Source organism: Diorhabda sublineata, chromosome 5 (genome assembly GCF_026230105.1).
Source record: "Diorhabda sublineata isolate icDioSubl1.1 chromosome 5, icDioSubl1.1, whole genome shotgun sequence".
In the NCBI taxonomy this organism is placed as follows: domain Eukaryota; kingdom Metazoa; phylum Arthropoda; class Insecta; order Coleoptera; family Chrysomelidae; genus Diorhabda; species Diorhabda sublineata.
The window spans coordinates 19,842,475-19,861,480 of NC_079478.1; the positions used below are offsets into that span (position 1 = coordinate 19,842,475).

The following is a 19,006-nucleotide window of genomic DNA, read 5'->3' on the forward strand; positions in this document are numbered from 1 at the left end:
TCAAATACAAAAACTAGTCTAACCTTTTTTTATCGACAGTTAAAGACGGCATTTTATATTATATTAGTTCAGTCGTAAAAAGATTTTAAAAGTATGAATTTTAAATATAATTTCAAGTAAATCACACATTATCTACTGAACAATAATAAAGATTAGAGTCGGATTTAGTGAATATTCGACGGCAGTTGACAAAAAATTTATTATCTTCAATAAACAAATTTTACTTTGGACGCAGCCACAGAAGTGTTATTTTTAATAGTGAATGTGGTTTCCAATTCTAGAGTGAGCTGAATAACTTGAATCGCAACTTTGAAAAAACTAATTATTAACATAAAATATAAATAAATAAATGTTTCAATAATCTGACGTTGGATGTCAAGATTATTTAGAGCACACTATGCATATATATGCTCTCTTAAATACTAATTTTATTGCATACAAAAGCTATAATTAAATATATTTATGATCGTTGGAGTCACATCAATACAAAAATAAGGGAAAATAATTTGATAAGTTAGTGGAACTGTAAGTGTCTAAAGGACATGTGGAACCGCTTAGTTGAGACATCGAGGACGGTCAGTACACAATAAATCTTAACAAATACAATAGTAAGTAGAAGCTAAATAGGTAGATTTATGATTCTGCACAGTCACATTAATATAAGACAGAAATTAGGTAATCCGATGGAGCATAAAATAAGAGACATTGTATAACTTAATATATGGTTAACATATCTTAAAAGGTTCCCATCTGAAGTGGAGAGATGAATAGTGGCTTTTCTAATTTTCTAGCTCTATCCAAATTATTTAATTGCAATGACATGGGTGATTTCAATTGACAATTTAGGGTTAACTCTGTTGTAATTTATGTCAAATTTTGTACTGCCTATGAACAACTTGACTATTGAAGCTGGAAGCTATAATAGTTATGGAAGCTATAATAGTTATAGAAGCTAATAATTTTATTTCACGCGTTGGGTTGATGTGAATGAAATGGAATGCACCAGGAGTTTTTAAAATGACTTTCTCTTCATCTAAAGGATGATAGTCACCCAACGAGTTAATAGTTGTATAAGTACTTCTATCTTCTGATGAAGCAATATCCGAAAATTAGTACCGTTCCTGTTTAAAGTAGGCACTTGACTATATGTAACATGCATGATGGATAAAAGGGTGTCTGAAGTGAGTTGTTATCAGAATTATTATTCATTAGAATATTTGTTATCGGCGTTCGAATACAAAAACTATTCAAATTTGTTTTTTATCGACAGTTAAAGACGGCTTTTATTTTATATTAGTTCGGTCGTAAAAAGTTAAAGTCTGTGTAAGTTTTAAATATAACTTCAAGTAAATCATAGATTATCAACTCAACAACAATCAAAATTAGAATTTTCGACATGCAGTTGTCAAAAAACACATTTCCACACATATTTTACTTTGTACGCAGCCGCAGAAGTGTTATTTTTAATAGTGAATGTGGTGTCCAATTCTAGAGTGAGCTGAATACCTTAATTCACAACTTTGATAAAACTAATTATTAACATAAAATATAAATAAATAAATGTTTCAATAATCTAACGTTGGATTTCAAGACTATTTAGAACACACTATGCATATAAATGCTCTCTTAAATACTAATTTTATTGCATACAAAAGCTATAATTAAATATACTTATTATCGTTGGAGTCACATCAATACAAAAATATAAATGAGAAGAATAAGTTTCCTAAAAATCAGCAGTCGTACTTTTAAATGCAGCCGCGGCCACTGTAACTAAACTAAACGAAACTGTGCAAACGAATATTGAAATCGTATCTTCGTTTTGTTCATTTTAGCTCGTGTCAGATTCTAGCGAGGTTTTGCCCATTGTTAGTTGATAATCGCACTTCTCAGAGGACGCATATTTGGAAAAGTATTGCAAGCAAAATTGTTCTCGACTGACTCAACATCGACTAGGTCATTTATTAATTTGTGAAATTCTCCGAATTTTTCTCGTGTCTGCATGTAATTGCTTATCCAATTTTCTTTTCTTCTTTATAACCACTGCAGTGATATCATCAAAACTATCAAATTCATCTGATTCCGAATTTAGATCTAATAATAGCACGTTTGCTACAGAACTCATCCTTCCACACAAAACCTCTGCTGACAACTAACTGAAATTCGGTCGCAGTGGAGGTCTTATCTTTTTGTTAAGAGTTAGCCTGCCTCGTTAAACCCTTTCCAACCTTCTTCGGCAAAAAAAGATCTGATCCAAGTGGTCCTTTATCTTCTTTACATTTGTCCCCGATGTATAACTGGACACTTATGAAGTGCTGAACTACCGTATTGGGGTGTGTCTTCTTGTGGGTTGAATTCTTAAGAGCCAGGCTACCGATGTTATAACTCCCGCGCCCCAACGAATAGCTGCGTTCACGCAGTAAGCTTTTACAAGGATGAATTATTTCCTTTTGAGTCACCTTGTACATGAAAATCCCATATCGTTCTTTGTATATATTAAAGAAAAGATTCGAGGATGTTTGTTTACAATAGGCTTAAACAATGTCAATGAGACTTGCTATATAATTTGTAATAATCAAAAAATTCAACTCACCGATTTTCTAAATCAACGCCCAATTTATTATTATTGCTTTCTACGATGGCCGTTGTTTTCACTTTATTATTGTCTTCTGTGGCTAATAGTAATTCGGTTCGTCCATTTTGAAAAGGGGAAGAACTTCTATCTGCTAATTTCTTGGTTTGTGTTGGACTTTCTCGGGCATTCAGAAGATCGCTCTAAAACATTTTTGTAATAAGAAAAAATATTCATGCTAATTATTAATTATATATTGATACATTATAATTCTTTCGAGGCCTTTTTACTTTTTCCGACCAAGATCGTAGATACAAAAAATATTTATCAATATGAATGTAATATTTTCTTCTCGTCTCGCATGTCCCGTAATTTATTAAATAATTGAGGGATTCTAGTAGTTGGAAATTGGATCAAACTCTTCATTTTTTCTCTTAATGTTAATATTATTAGATATGGTACTAACTATAGATTGTGCGGTAACTGATGTACTCATTATAAAATCAAATGAAAATGTTCATTTCAACTGGGAGGTATTATCGCATCAGGGCTCATATTACAGTTGAATAGATGAAATTTGCTTTGTTGATTATGCTTACAAATGTTTACAAATGCGTTATGTCGGAAGTGATGGGAAAATATACAGAAAATTTCTACGAAATGAATTCTTCCACACTTTTTTGTTAAGATATAGGGTGTTCGAAATTTTAAATAAAAAATTTGCCGTAAATTAAGAACGCCTTTAAATTTTTTATTCAAATTTGGTGACCAATATGCCCCTTAATAAAGTAATATTTGCACTAAACAAATTTGGAAAAATTTGAAGGCGTTCTTGATTTATGGCATTTTGATTTAAAATTTTGAACACCCTATATCTCAGCAACTAGGTCTTGTAAGGGTTCGTATTCCTATATCAAAATAGATCTTTTATTGAGATGTCTCTGTGGTAGAGCGTTGTCTGTCCAAAATACAAACACCCTGTATGATGCACAATATAAAATGGTTTAGCTTGGTATTTCAAAGAAATATTTTGAAAAATATTACAATATACAAGACTTTCACTTAATAAATTAAGTCTTTGTCACGTAATAGAATATAATATCTCCCTATGTTGTGGTCTACAACTTACTTCGTGCGGTTTGTTTTCAAAATTTTAACGTTTATTTAAGAAAAACATGTACAATAGTATTATTCAATGTATTTACCATCTGAAGCTATGACCTTTTCTCATCTTTCTAACAATTTGTGGATCCCATCCCAAAAAAACTGCAGCGGCTTGGCAGTCAAGAATGAATCAAGTCAATTTTTAATATCTTGTTCTGATGTGAACCGTATCCCAGTAGGGCATTCTGCATCGACCGGAACAAATGGTAGTCAGAAGGGGCAAGATCTGGGCTATAAGATGGATGAGGTAAAACTTCTCATCTACTGTTTTCCAAATAGTTCTTAACCGGAATAGTAACGTGGGGCCGAGCGTTGTCATAATGGAAAATTATCGCCTCGTGTCTATTCCGGACGTTTTTCGGTTACTGCTCTCTTCAAACGGATTAATTGTGTTTGGTAGCGTTCTCCATTAATGGTTTCACCCGGATTTAGCAGCTCATAATGCAGCACACCCCTCTGATCCCACCAAATAGAGAGCATTACCTTCGCGCCATGGATATTCGTCTTTGCCGTTGAATTGGCTGGTTGGTCGGATTTCACATATGATTTTTTGCGCTTGCGCTTGTACCTCACCAGTAACAATCCGATGCAAAAATGACTTTCTTTTGTGGCGTTCCAGCAGCATTTCGGACATGCAAAACCGCCTTTCGACGTCTATCGGCTTGAGTTCATGTGGAACCCAATTTCCTTGCTTTTGAATATATGCAGCTGCTTTTAAACGTTTTGGAATGACTGCTTGAGTAACACCCAAAGATTCTTCTTGTATTTGGCAACAATCTTCATCGAGTAATGCTTCCAGTTCTTCATCTTCAAACTTTTGGGATGTTTGCTCAGTTAGAGCATGTTCACCATAAACTTTCATCAAAATACGATGACTTTGGGCAGCATTTTTCTTCATATTGAAGTAATGAAGAAGAACTACCCCCAAAAACACTTCTTTAAGAATAAAGTCAGTTTCGAAATATTGGAACGATGTAATATTATACAAATTACACCATCTCTTATCAAACCGCACGAATTAAGTTATAGACCTATATATAGATTATAAGACTAACCCTTGCGATTTTAGATCTGCACCAATCTCTACTTTCGGGAAGATATTCTGAGAGAAAAATAGCTTGTAATGGAATACGTGATGAATATAAAGTGTGGAATTAGTAAGGAAATGTAGACAGTAGGCACGTGGAATCCATAAATAAAATAATGTTGATAGTACATATATACATATACATACAGTACATAGCACATAGTATATGGGAAATATTATTCGATACAATCAAGGCTTATTACTAAAAACATATAGTAACATAATTACTCAAAATCTGCGTCACTAGATAATTTGGGAATCTATTGGAGAAAATGATTAAAATATTGGATTTAATTACTTAATATGTCATTATTCCACTTCTATATCGAACCATTTTCATTAAGTTTTTCCGGTAACTCTGTTACGTTTTATCAAGAAGTTTTTAATTCCCTCTTAATACAAGCTAATTAAAAATCTAAATTCCATGACGTACTCTAATTTTTTTTCCACCGTTTTCCCCATTGCAATTTAGATATTGAATCTAGTTCACCAATTTTCAATAGAGTCCTTATATCTCATATCGATCTTAGAAGCCCAGCACATTTCTTTGCCAGATGCTGGACACTAACATCAAAATAATTAGTATTGTTATTGTAGGCTGTATTATTAACTTGCAAGGTTCATTTACTAATGCAGCTAAAACTAGTGCTAGAGTACAATCAAGTACTTCCAAACCCCCATACTTTGTAGTTTAACTTTTAAGAAAGTTTCTTGAGCTTGTCCACTCCAAAGTTCATTTACTTTTTCTACGTCCGTTATAATATTCATGTTTTTCTTTTCATTCATTTGCATTTACCAAGAATGTAATTTCTGAATCGACCAGAAAGCGTGAAAAAAAGTACTGTAGCGATCAATTTTTTCACGCTTTTGAGTAGTATTATTATTAGAGATGGAGAATAATAGTGAAAAGTGAAAAGTTTAAACTGCATACCAGAAGATGTTGAATTGGCAACTGCAGCGATTATGAAACTTCTCCCGGAAAAATCCAGTGAATAGTGTTTAAGGAATAATTCTTTTATGGAATGGCGTACTAAAAAAGGCATCAGCTTCACAGAAAAGTGTTACTAGCTTACTTTGAAACTAAATCCAAAATGTGGAAGTATTCAACATTTTGGTCGACTTATTCAAAACAGAACGACGTAGACATCAGCAAATACTCGATAATCATTGCATATTTAAAAAATAAATCAGTTGGCTATAGACCCAAGAAATCTAAAACATTTTCCCATGAAGAAGTTTCTACTTCAAGCTCCAGACGATCATTATCTCTTGCATAAGGTATGAGAGCAAAAAAATTTAACGTAAGCTTAGATATTATTTGTAACATCTTTCAAGTTGCTTTAATATTCACAAGAGCTCTGCGGAGGGAGGAATTATATAAAATGAAGTGTAATGATATTAATAATACATCTATAGACGATGTTATTTCTTTGAACTCGTTAAATGGTGCCAATTCAAGTACCAAAAGTAATGTAACTTCTTCTTCACTTCAAATTAATAATGTAATTTTAATATTATTATTACAAAAAAAAATTGATAAAAGTTTTGTCGAATTTTTTTAAGTCTACGGACGTAGAAAAATTTTTATATAAAACTCGAGAGTAAAGTAACTTTTTTCACATTGCCAAACCGTTCTACTCACTTATTGTATAAATAACTATTGTTTAGTCGTCCCTTGATTTAAAAAAAAAAACGATTTTGCTAATTGAAAAACTGAAAGCTTTATTAATATTTGATATGCAGTAAGTTGTAAATCTCAAATTCAATCATATACATGATTTGGAAACACAAGATAGAAATCAGCAATCTCTATATGTCTATTTAATAAAGAATTCTTAGATATATTCTAGAAAATCGTAAATTCCTGGAATCTAACTCTAGTCAATAAATAATTAAACAATAATAAGAGTTTGCAAAATTGGTAATAATCTCTAAACGTTCATGAAAGTTTCTCATTGACGTACCTGAGGAGTCCGAACACCTTTCGGCACAATATTTATGTGGTCTGCAAAGAAATCTCCAAGATCTTTACCATTGGGTAAGTCCTGTTTAGATATAGAGGCGATTTCTTTATTACAAGCTACAACGGACGTCGTGGTACTCAACACACTTCCCCCTTCTAGGCTTTTGCTTCCGGTGCAATTGTTGTTTATACTTTCGGTAGCAGTTAAAGAAGTTACATATAAAGGGGTATTTTTTAGAAAGCCGTTTAGTTCTTCGTTCGAGGATCCTTCTTGATTGAACTGAAATAAATTAAAACAAAATTTCATTTCTAGCGAAACGAAAATAAACTTGATTTTTCTTTTCAAATTATAGATATGATTGTTTTTTGTATGATTTCTTTTATTTTTGTTTGGAGTGGTTAATCACTTTGCAAAAAATAGACACTGTAGACCTTTGTTTGGTTCTTGAACCTCCTTGAAACAGGAATTTTTTGGAAGTAATATAAAAAATAAAATAGGGAATTATTGGTAGACTGGCATCAATTTTTTTGCAGTTTTTAGTTCCTCCATAAAATGCCGGGCGTTGCATTGAAAATAAAAATATTTATTTGAAACCTAATCATCTAAATTCAGGATCTGACAGCTGGAAAGCTCTGTCAACCAAGCTTATAATTAATGATTTTTTTTGTGACATAGAATAACCTAACCTAACCTAATCTTGACCTAATCTAACCTAATCTAACCTAATCTTGACCTAATCTAACCTAATATTGATCTAACTTACATAATCTTTACCTAACCTAAGCTAATCTTGACCTAACTAAACTAATATCGACCTAACCTAACCTAATCTAATCTTGACATTTTTGTTGGTGGGGAGAAATCTTCATGAATACTTAGGATTCACCCGGTGGTGTTGTGTCCCCTTCTGGATAATCCTGAAGGATCACTCGGCATCTTTGAGGGCACCGCCTGAGCTAAAACCTACCTCTGACTTTTTTTTCAATATTAAAGACTATTAAATTATCTACAACTTTTTGTTCTTTTACTGACTATAAATAGAAATGTTATAGAAAGATGCACTTAATTATTTTTCACTTCAAATGCAATTAGTATAGATGAGAATATAATTAAAATGTAATTTAAATATGACACTTAGGAATTTTTCTATTCCAGAAAGAGATTATGAGTGTTATTGAATTGATAAAGTTAATAATTATTACAAGGAAAGTTTGAGGTTATTGTAAACGTTAATAAGAAATGATAATTATATATTTCGCAATAATTTATGCATATATATAATTTGAAATTAAGAGTTTTTGATCGGAACTGCCAGTTAACCTCACATGATTCTTTGACCGCGTGCTCACCGCCCTCTATCTCGAAAACAGTTCAAGTTATGAAAAAATGTTGAATACAAAAGTTTTAAATTTAAATTAGTTTTTCTATTGATATAATATAAAAAAGCTCATAATCACACCAATAAAAATTTACTTTCATTTATAAAGACAACTAGAATAGCAACAAGAATTAACAAACTATATATTTATTTCATGTGTCAATTAGAATATTGATTCTTGAATGGCATGAATTCTATAATTTAAAAAAAATCCAGGCCCCAAAATTCTCAAGCAATTTATATAAGTGATTATCAATATTTTTATACTTTTATACATATTTTTTATTAGACTTTGACCATAATTTCAGTCTCGCGCCATAAATACGAAAGCTGCACGGAATATATATTAAATTTGGAGGTTTTATTGCCACATTCCGACAACTAAAACCTTCATAAACTAGGAACGTTCCCATTGACAAAAAGCAAAAGCAGAGAATCTAGCATTCAAACACGAAGTTACAGAATCAAGTTAGGGGATGATTATTGACCGCTTTCATTATTCAACTGGAGACTCAGATGTTAGATTACTTCTGTGTACGTGCTTTAGAGTGACTCGTGGTACTGACAACTAAACCCCTACTTTCTCTGCAATATCAAATGATTTTTTAAATAAATCATAAGAAACAGTGTCAAACAGTGTAATTGTGAGTGTTGGTGTATTCAGTATGAATATCGCCGTTTCCAGAAATTCCAACTTAATCATACCATGTGACAAAGGTATAGCTATAGTAGTACAGTTATAGTTATTGTATAGCTATTGTAAATATTATCCACAAAACTTGTATTTCATGTTGAATTAACACAGTGGAAAATGTATCTGCCAATTAGAACTTTTTAATAAATTAAACCTATTTTATCTCACACGATCTATCACCTAGAGTAGAATTTACAATATTTATAGAATATTATTCGATTTCCAGTTCCTTAAAAGACATGTGGAATGATAAATTATTAATGTTCCCTTCATAAACATTAAATGTTACGTACGTGTCTCCAGACTATCTGCACGCTCTTGAACGCTAATGTAGAGTCACTTGAAATGTCAGACAGGTCCTTCTGTACTATTGTCCTTTTTGCGTCTGTTTTGTTTAGTGATTCTTTAACATCAGTCCTTTGTTATGAAACATTATCCTCTTTGGTATTGAGGAGGATTTCTTCGGTAACAGGGGAAGTTTGTTTCTGTATTCTTTGTGAATTATTCAAACGCGGAACAAGTGTTTAATTATACAAAGATTTTTTTTTAATGATTCCTGTTAAATCTACTATAAACTATTTTTCATACAGCAGACATACTTTTTTACGAGACAAATACAAATAATTTTGGAAATGGATAATAAAAACTTGAATTTCAATTTATAAATGTCAATATAACTATGAATACTATAAGGTTTGTTCTAACCTGCTAGACTGAATCGTTCTTGGAACGGTTATTGGAAGCGTTATAGATATTTTCTGCGTAATCTCTGGCTATGCACGGTTCTGATTTCAGTACTTGCTATCAACCAAGTATCGAAAAGACCGTCCCGGAAACAGTTCACAAACGATACCTCAGTCGGTTGGAACACGTAATCTCTATTGCGCAGAATCGTCACCGTACCAAGGACGGTTTTTTGATGGATTGGAAGGAACCTATTACCGTCACTTTTGTGCGTGATATAAGAGACTGATCGCCAAAAGCGGCGCCGTTGGTTTCTCTATTTTTCTAATTGAATATTTGGTTTGAAATATAATGTTTTGATAGTTCAGATTAGGAGTAAATAATTCATGTCTGTAGTATTAAAATGGGCCACAGCTTTTTCTCCAATAAGCCGATGCAACCATACGTTGCGGAAAAGTTTTTTTTGTAAATTGTTTCCTTCTTTATGTATGTAAGTATGCCTCAGCTAAAGAAGAGCTTCTCCTACATCTTTCGCTTTTTAAAATTTGACGTTTAGGTTTTGGATTTCCAATTGAGAATATTTTATCCTTAATGCCATTTATTTACTTCAGTAATTCATATAAAGTCGACCGCGTAATATCGAGCTTCACAGCAACTTTGAGAACATTTTTCCAAAGAATCAAACAAAAGAATATATAGAATGAATTTATGTATTGAACGCCTCAATACAACAAGCTATGCGATTTTAAAAACTTTGCAATACATTTTGCAACATGCCTGACAACTCAATTCATCTTATTTCTGTGCTAATCCCATCTTTTAATTACTGAATATTGGCTGGTTCTGTTTTATAAACGATGTTTTTTAAGTGACCCCACAAGACATAGTTTTAAGGATTCATGTCGGGTGATCACGGGGGTCATTCAATGAAACCAAGCCTTCCAATTCATCTTCTGGAAAACACACACATAGTGAGATGGATCTTGTTATAGCCAAATATTTTAGTTTGAGATATTGCTATTGTCTGAAAATTTCTAATAATGGAGTTTTTTTCAAATGTAATTGAAAATACTTGGATTTGGAAATATTCGAGCCAACTCATACTATTTTCCAATAAATCTAAATACGCTAGACGTAGAAGTTGCCCTCAATGAAAAAGGGAGCAATTATTTTGTTGCCTATTATTCCAGCCCACACATTCAGTTTTTTGGGATAGTGGGTGTGGGATTCCCGCATCTAACGAGGATTGTTACGTGAACAGTATCTACAATTATGCCGATTTACGTTACGTAAACTTTACAAATCTATCAAAATCGTCATTCTTGAACCAACGTTACTTTGTATGGATGGAATTTATTAACAAGTAAAATTTTCATTACGGATGTTTGCGAAGTATCAAGTTTCCTGTATATTTGTCTAGTACTCAAGTGTGGATCGTCTTCTAACAGGACACAAACATCTAAAGATTTGTTTTTAGTTGATGCAGTTTTTCTGCTCCCTGATTTGGATAAATATTTTATTAAACCAATATCGTTGAACTTTATTACTAATTTACTAACAACAGATCTGGATGGAATTTCCGTTAGGATATAAATCATTATTAGATATATTACACGTTTCTTGTTGACTTCTAAACCTATCACCATATCTTAATATCATTAAAATATCAATTCGTTCTTTTAAGATAAGCGATCCATAGTGACTTTCAATAAACTTTTAACAATAATAATTTATTGAAACGTCAAATTTGTAATTGTAGCAGTCATAATCACCTAAATGTATTATTCTAACTTCGGCATTTAGGTAAAGGGAACATTAGATGAGAAATAATAAATATTTCTTGAAGATTCCGAGAAGCGAAAAATATACAAAGCGATCCATTTGAAATAATTTATAAAAATCGTAAAAGCCGTAAGCCGTGTCAGAGATAATTGAGGCGTTCCATACATTAAACTCACTCTGTATGTAAATTTAGCTATAATACCTCAAATATGGTATTCATGCAATCTCAGAGAATATTACAGTAAAACACATGACTGATCCATTAATATAAAATACTACTATAAAGTCAGCCGTTAATAAAACACTATCATATGAAAATTTAAAATATAGAAAATATAACATTTTCCAAAAGCCAACTACAGACAGTCATTTCATGACTATCTCATAATTTACTTTCTCAAACTTCCTCTTGAGGGCCCTATGACATGACAACAATAAAAATGTGGGTTTATAGTAACCCATAAATCGCTGCAAATTAAAAATTAGTAATTAGTGTTTTTTTTTAAATGCGTAAACACCAAATCCTTTAGAAGAAACTTAAATCGTGTTGGACTGACAAAAATCCCAACTCGTATCTGTAGTTTGCGTTTGGTTGCAGGATTTATGTACATACTTTATTTTGAAAAGAATAATGAGAACCACAGTGATGAGAATATTTGCAAAACATCAAGGGAGTCACCCTCAGGGACCGAATAAGGAGTGAAGACATAAGAGAAGAATTGGGCGTATAGGATGTGGTGAGATGGGTCAGGGCAAAAAGAAGACCAGTAGGCAGACCACCAAAGAGGTGGTACGAGAGCTGGAATTCAGCTTCTCAGGAAAATCCGGGAAAAGAGCCAAACGTATAGGATTGAACAGGACCTGGTCCTATTGAAAGAGGAAGAAGAAGAAGACTTTATTTTGACATATCAAGAATACAAATTCTCTATTCATTAGTTAAAAAATATATGATCAACAGCTTCAGCTACTGTTGACATATCTCTATATATCTTTCGATTGTAGTCTATTATTTACTCACTTGTTTTGCTAGTTGTTTCATGTCGGTGACACGTGTGAAAGCGGGTAGTTTCTCCAAATAATCCCTTGCTGAATCTTCGACAGCGATAACGAATGCATCTTGAACCTTCGAAAACAAGTCTAAATCTAACGCTGCAACAAAACAAAAACAATATAACTAATTCATTTATTGGTTAATGTATTTATCAAAAATTCAGTAAAATCGTCTAGCAAAATGCCCGATAAGCGCATATTCAGCAATTTAATAATTTAATTAAACTCTAAAGCAAATATGAACTATAGACAACCGGCTTAGAAGGAGAATCAAGACCTGAATGGTAATTTGTGTCCATCATCCAAACATTAAATTGTTCTAAGTGGCCGATGCCTAAAAAAATTGCAGCACATACCAGCGTTTCCAAAACAAGTGTTCTAAGAAGCATTTAAATATGACAATAATTAGTGCAAGGTTAGTGTCTCGAATTCTCAACGCAATGTAAAAGCAGTGTCCAGTTGAATGTTGTGAACGATTTTTAGAGCTTTGCCGCGAAGTTCAAAAAAGTGTGATGCAATTAATTGTAACTGGTGATGAAACTACGCTCTTTTACGTTCTGAGACGTTTTCAGAAGTGTGTCGAAATAAAAGCAGAATGTATTGAAAAATAAACACAGTTTTAGTCAGTTTAGATTATTATGATGTTGAATTTTGATAGATTATGTCTTTGATAGAATCATAATCCATAAAATGAGCTTCATATAAAATTTGTTGGGTTAACGAGCATCTATCAGGATATAATTTGTTATCACTCTTGTGAAATGCACAACAAAACGCAACAAAACAAATTGACAAAGAAACTAAAGAGATATTAACAAACTAAAACGGCATTTCTGAAAAAAATTGTTGTTAAACCTATATTATTAGTTAAACCAATTGTAGCATCAATAAACAATCCAATTCAGTCTCTAACTGTTTTGTTAACTGAAATTTTGACAAAATCATATAGCTATAACAATGAATATATATACAGGGTGTCCGCCAGGAAGGTATACTACTTTATTTATAATTTTTGATTAAATGAAAGAGAATTGATCGATCTTATGTTGATTAATGCTTAACTTTAGTGTTAATCTTTTATTTTTGCTTGCTTGCATCTTGCTCCCCCCAATCAAAATGCTCAATTTACGCCCATGACTACTACGCTTCTAAAGACATAATTTAATGAAATATTTCACAATTCGGTTTTCCCCCTTTTGGTAAGATAATCCCAGAAAGTTTTAACTTATTCTAAAAATATGTTTATAAACAATTTGCAAAGTTTATGGATAAATTTTATATTACAATCTGATTATAATAAATGTGGCAACGTTGTCATAGTTCGATGACCCGTTTGTGATTCTCTACTAGTTGTTGGTGGCCCAGCAAGCGAGAAAGGTAACTGTATTTCATAAAGGCATATTTATTTTTCTAATTAAAGCAGTTAAGTCTGGTAATGATTAATTATTTGTGGACCACTATTATTTATACAAATGAGTAGCCCGTTTATGTGTTTTGTGAAAATGTGGATAAAGTTTTTCATTTCAGAAAGCAGAATGAATAAAAGTGAAAAATTGATGGTGAAATTTGTCTTATAAGTCCAATCGAATTTTATCATAGTATATTTTTGCATGTTATTATAGTTCTTCCAATATCAATTGCAGAAGGCAATTATGCGAGGATCAATCAATATTTCAAAAATACGCACGCACTCATACAAAATTAAGAAATAAAAAATAATATTTACTCCCCGTATAAAATTCAGTAAACATCTAACAAACTGTCAGTCCAAGTGGACTCATCATCTCCACTGTTTACCAATGAAAACATCAAATCGTAAACATAAATGCATTTCTATTGACCGAAGCTGTCGGAAGGCGTATGTACACAGTTTCTTCGAAATGTTCCTGCGATAAGCAGTGACGTGGCTTGGTGAGATTTATTTATATAATAAATTTCTCTAAATAAATAGAAATATGGCGTTCTGTAGACTATGGGCAAATGAAGACAATGAAATTGCACAGTGTAGTGAGAATAAAGACAGGTATTGATTTAATAATAAAGATTTAAACAAATATATGCGAATGTTTAATAAAGGAAAATATTTGCTGTGGATCATTAACAGAACCGAAAAACATGTAAAGAAAAACTTACATCAGTTGACAAAGCTACTCAAGATTTTATACGATAGTAGTCCCAGAGCTGGCTACATAAAACAGCATCGATAAGGTACACGACGTTTGAGCATGGAAACGGAGGGTCCGCAATTAGTACATCACCAAAAGTCATTTCTGGCACTCTCTACATGTCTACAGGTCGGATATGAAAATGCCAGCCGGGTTTCCCGAGCGAAAACATGGGCTGGAAAACCTTATATGGTACAAGAGTGAAAACTGTTGGATCGTGGGGTCCGAACCTCAAATAAGAACGCTGTAATAACGCCAGAAGTTTTGCAGGTCGGAAAAGCCTCGCCAGAAGTGACCGAAAGTGCCGGAAAATTCGTCTGCTGTTTTATGTAGCCAGCCCCCCGACTAGTAGGACAATTTATAGAATAGGTAGTTTATAGAGAATAGAGAACAATTATTATAGTCTAAGAGCTAGCAACGTTTTTGAGAGAGAATTCCAGGTAGGCCAATTTTTACATATTCTATCTCTCTCACTCTCCCGCACGTCATATGAACTATCCGGCTGGTGGTAGTGGTTGCATTCATCAGTGCGCATCCTACCTGCACAGATAAAATATCGATTTTTTAAATCATTTTAAGAAGTTTTTTTTTCATTATTTTTATTGAACTTTCTACAACGTAAATCTAATATTGCCAGACATTTTTATTCCTGTTTAAACTGTTCCAGACGCTAATTTCGAATTAAAAAAAATTTTTTTCAAAATAATTCAGTATGGCTGAAATTTTTTTATAATATTATTTAAGTATCTAAAAACTTAAAATTAATTTGCCAAACAATTATTCGGTTGTTAAATCTTCAGCCAGACCGATATAAAATTGAAAAGTTATTGGGCATGTTGGAAGAGTACGGACAATCACATGTTAGCTGCGCAAGCGCGATAGACGACAGCAGCTGTTTGGAGTCAAGATGGCGTCAGTTTAGTCACATTGGTGTGTTTGTTATTGTTATTTTTAATGTTTTTAACAAAATTGTGTTACAATGGTTAATGAAAAATTAAAATGTATTTTTTGCAAAGACAGAAATGGAAAAATAATAACTTTTGTAGAAGATAAGTTAAAAAAGTGTAAAGAAGTGTACAGATAGTGTACAGTTACCGGAGCAAGTTAATGACACTGATGGATATCACAGAAATTGTTACAGCAGTTTTACAGCTTTAATGGCAAAATACAGTAATTTATCTGAAATCAATTTCTCGCCAACAGTAGATCGTCCCAGCACATCTAGTTCAACTTCGTTGTCAAATACTGCAGTAATGCAATTATTGAGCCTGAAAATGTGGTAATTATAGAAACAAATTCAGGTGTCAAAGGAGTTTGTTGTGGAAAAGATCGCAAGCATTCAAAAGGCGAACAACAAACTTTACACTCCTCAAATGATGCAAAAATTTATATAAAAATAGCAGAGTGGATGATAAAATTAAGTAATCAAGAGTTGCTACACAAAATAAAAAATTTACAGTCAAAAAGTGAAATTATGTTTTATCATCATTCGTGTGAATTGGGATATTTAAATGATTACAATAAAGTTATTGCTGATAATCCACAAACTCCCTGGCATGACAATCGTAGTATCCACCAGTGCATTTTCAAACAAATTGTATCATTAATAGAGGAAGAAGTTATCAACAATAAAAATTGTTTGCTGTTATCTTCTCTTTGTGACACATACAATAATGAATTGAAGCTTCAATCTGAGTCAGATGTAAATTTAATGACAAATCATTATCTCGAGGAAAAAATTTTCAAACAATTTAAAAAGTCAATCAAAATTATTACAAAAAATAAAAAAAGAGTTATCATGCACAAAGATAGCAGTTTATTAGAAGATAATGTACCTGTAACCTTTGATGCTTTATCTAAAAAATTTTTGAGTATGATACTACAATTTAAATCCGACCGTGTCGATATTGTCTTCGATCAATATTTTACACCGTCAATCAAAGATTTTGAGCGTTCACGTCGAGATGAAATAATTAGCCAAGTTACAATCGGGCCCAATCAAATTCGTACACATAATTTTGTAGCTGAACTTAAAAATATATATTTTAAAGAAGGCCTTTTTTATTGACCATTGGGCTGGTGATGAAATGGCTCCGATTATTGGAAATAAAATAATTTATCTGAACTTCAACAAGTGTTATTCATACCGGGTTGAAAATAATAAAGTTATTAAAACTGTTGAAGACTCTGTTTTGCGAAGAACACGAAGAGGCCGATTCTCGAATAATATACCATATTTGCCAAATAAATGTCGATGGGGAAGTTGTGATACACTGCTCAGACACAGATATTTTAATAATACTTCTTGGTAACACGGATCACTAAAAATCTGGATAAATTTGGGTGTGGGGAATCCTGAGCGATTTATAAGAGTCAATCATGTACACGAAATTCTAGGTAATTCTTTATCGAAAGCTTTACCGTGCTTTCATGCACTCACAGGATGCGACAACACATCAGCTCTTTTCCGGAAAGGCAAACTTCGACCTTTTAAACAATCAGAAGAGTATCAATTAGCCTGTCAAAATATTATTACAGATGATGAAGAATTGCTGAATGAGACATTTAAGATCTTAGAAAAGTTAATTTGTCATATTTACGGAGCTCGTAATTCTTGAAACGTCAATGAAGTTATGTTCAATCTGTTTTCAAATACTTATCGGTCTAAAAAATCAGATGATAATTATGAAAAAAAATTTCGTAACTTTGATCCATCAAGCCTACCACCATGCAAAAGTGAATTGTATCAGCATTTACTACGAGTTCGTTACGTTACAAAGTTTTGGAGAAATGCTCATTTAAAACACCCGACATTTCTATCGCCTCAAGCTTCCGGATTTTGTCTGGTTTGTTGGAGAGCAATTGCCATCATTAGTTGCCGCCATTATTATTAAAGGTAAAATTTAAAAATAAAATACTAATAAATTTCTTTGCCGAAAGATTATTCAATTTTTCATTATTCTACAGATCATAACTTATTACAAGACGATGACAACCCAAAAGACGATGATGACAATGAAAATGACAGCAGTGATGAAGATGATGATGATGATTATGATTATCAAGATGCCTCAGTTTTTTGTGATACAATTATCAATTAAAAAATATAATTTTTGTTTATTTTCTTACTTGAGATTGATTATTATCGTAATTTTGTTCAACAATAAATAATTATTTTCATAGTACATTAATTCACACATTTAATTATTAATTTTTAATTCTTTCTCTGTAATTTATTCGACAACTATTCTTAGACCAAGCAAAATGATACCACATCACTTTCCACTTTTACATCGGTCTGGCTGAAGGTTTAACAACCGAATAATTGTTTGCCAAATTAATTTTAAGTTTTTAGATACTTAAATAATATTATAAAAAAATTTCAGCCATACTGAATTATTTTGAAAAAACATTTTTTTTTAATTCGAAATTAGCGTCTGGAACAGTTTAAACAGCAATAAAAATGTCTGGCAATTTACGTTGTATAAAGTTCAATAAAAATAATAATAAAAAAAAACTTAAAATGATTTAAAAAATCGATATTTTACCTGTGCAGGTAGGACGCGCACTGATGAACGCTACCTCTACCACCAGCCAGATAGTCCATATGACGTCCGGAAGAGTGAGAGAGATAGGATATCTAAAAACTTGCCTACCTGAAATGCTTTTTTTCCTGACGTTGCTAGCTCTCGTACTATTAATCGTTATAACTACAAACTAATACATTTGGAAGAACTATACTTAAGTTTTGAGAAAGATAAATAGAAAAAAATATTTATAATTGTATAATATAGCTTAATTGTTTTTCAAAATATTCTCCATTGACTCCAATACATTTTCGCATGCCTTTGAACCAATTGTCGAAGCATTTTTTCCGTTCCTATCGAGGTACCTCCAAAACATGTGATTTGAACGCATCAACCGCTTTTTCAGGTATATAAAAACGTTGACCTCGGCGGATGACCCACAAATTCGATATTTTGTACAAATTTTTTGATTAATATTTAACAAACTTCCCGTTAACCAATTATATAATTTTACATACTTACTGACGATGACAACACATGAATCAATTAAAAAAAACTACGAATGAATTGATACAGATTGCAATAGATAACGATTCAGGTTCAGAAAAAATATTAATTCGATGTAAAAAATGAATTACAAATTTCATTGATCAATTATCAAGCAATTATTTCATCATCTATTTTATTACCTATCTTATTCAGAATCTGAGGGTGAATAATTTTTTCACGTTTCTAAACTTTTTTGTTCATGCAATATACTTTTTAGAATTAAATTATAGTCGTTTCTTAAGAGTACCTAGTATTTTTTGTGTGTAAATTACCCATTACCATCATTAGAACTCATAAGGTCAAATTTACGAAAAAAACGATTTTTCCATTTTTAGTTATTTGAGGATTCTGAGAGAATTGTAATGCCTAAAGACATGAGGTTGGGCTAAT

General features: G+C 32.0%; 1 protein-coding gene across 5 annotated transcripts in view; it reads right to left on the minus strand.

The window, feature by feature from the left end:
- LOC130443975 (protein PALS1) overlaps nucleotides 1-19,006 on the minus strand; it is a 123,287-nt gene that overhangs the window by 67,305 nt on the left and 36,976 nt on the right. For all 5 annotated transcript variants that reach the window (XM_056778912.1, XM_056778911.1, XM_056778908.1 and 2 more), the window contains 3 exons: nucleotides 12,344-12,474; nucleotides 6,788-7,066; nucleotides 2,594-2,775 (listed from right to left, as the gene is read on the minus strand). In XM_056778912.1, coding sequence (XP_056634890.1) covers nucleotides 2,594-2,775; nucleotides 6,788-7,066; nucleotides 12,344-12,474 — 592 coding nt within the window. The remainder of the gene's footprint in view (nucleotides 1-2,593; nucleotides 2,776-6,787; nucleotides 7,067-12,343; nucleotides 12,475-19,006) is intronic.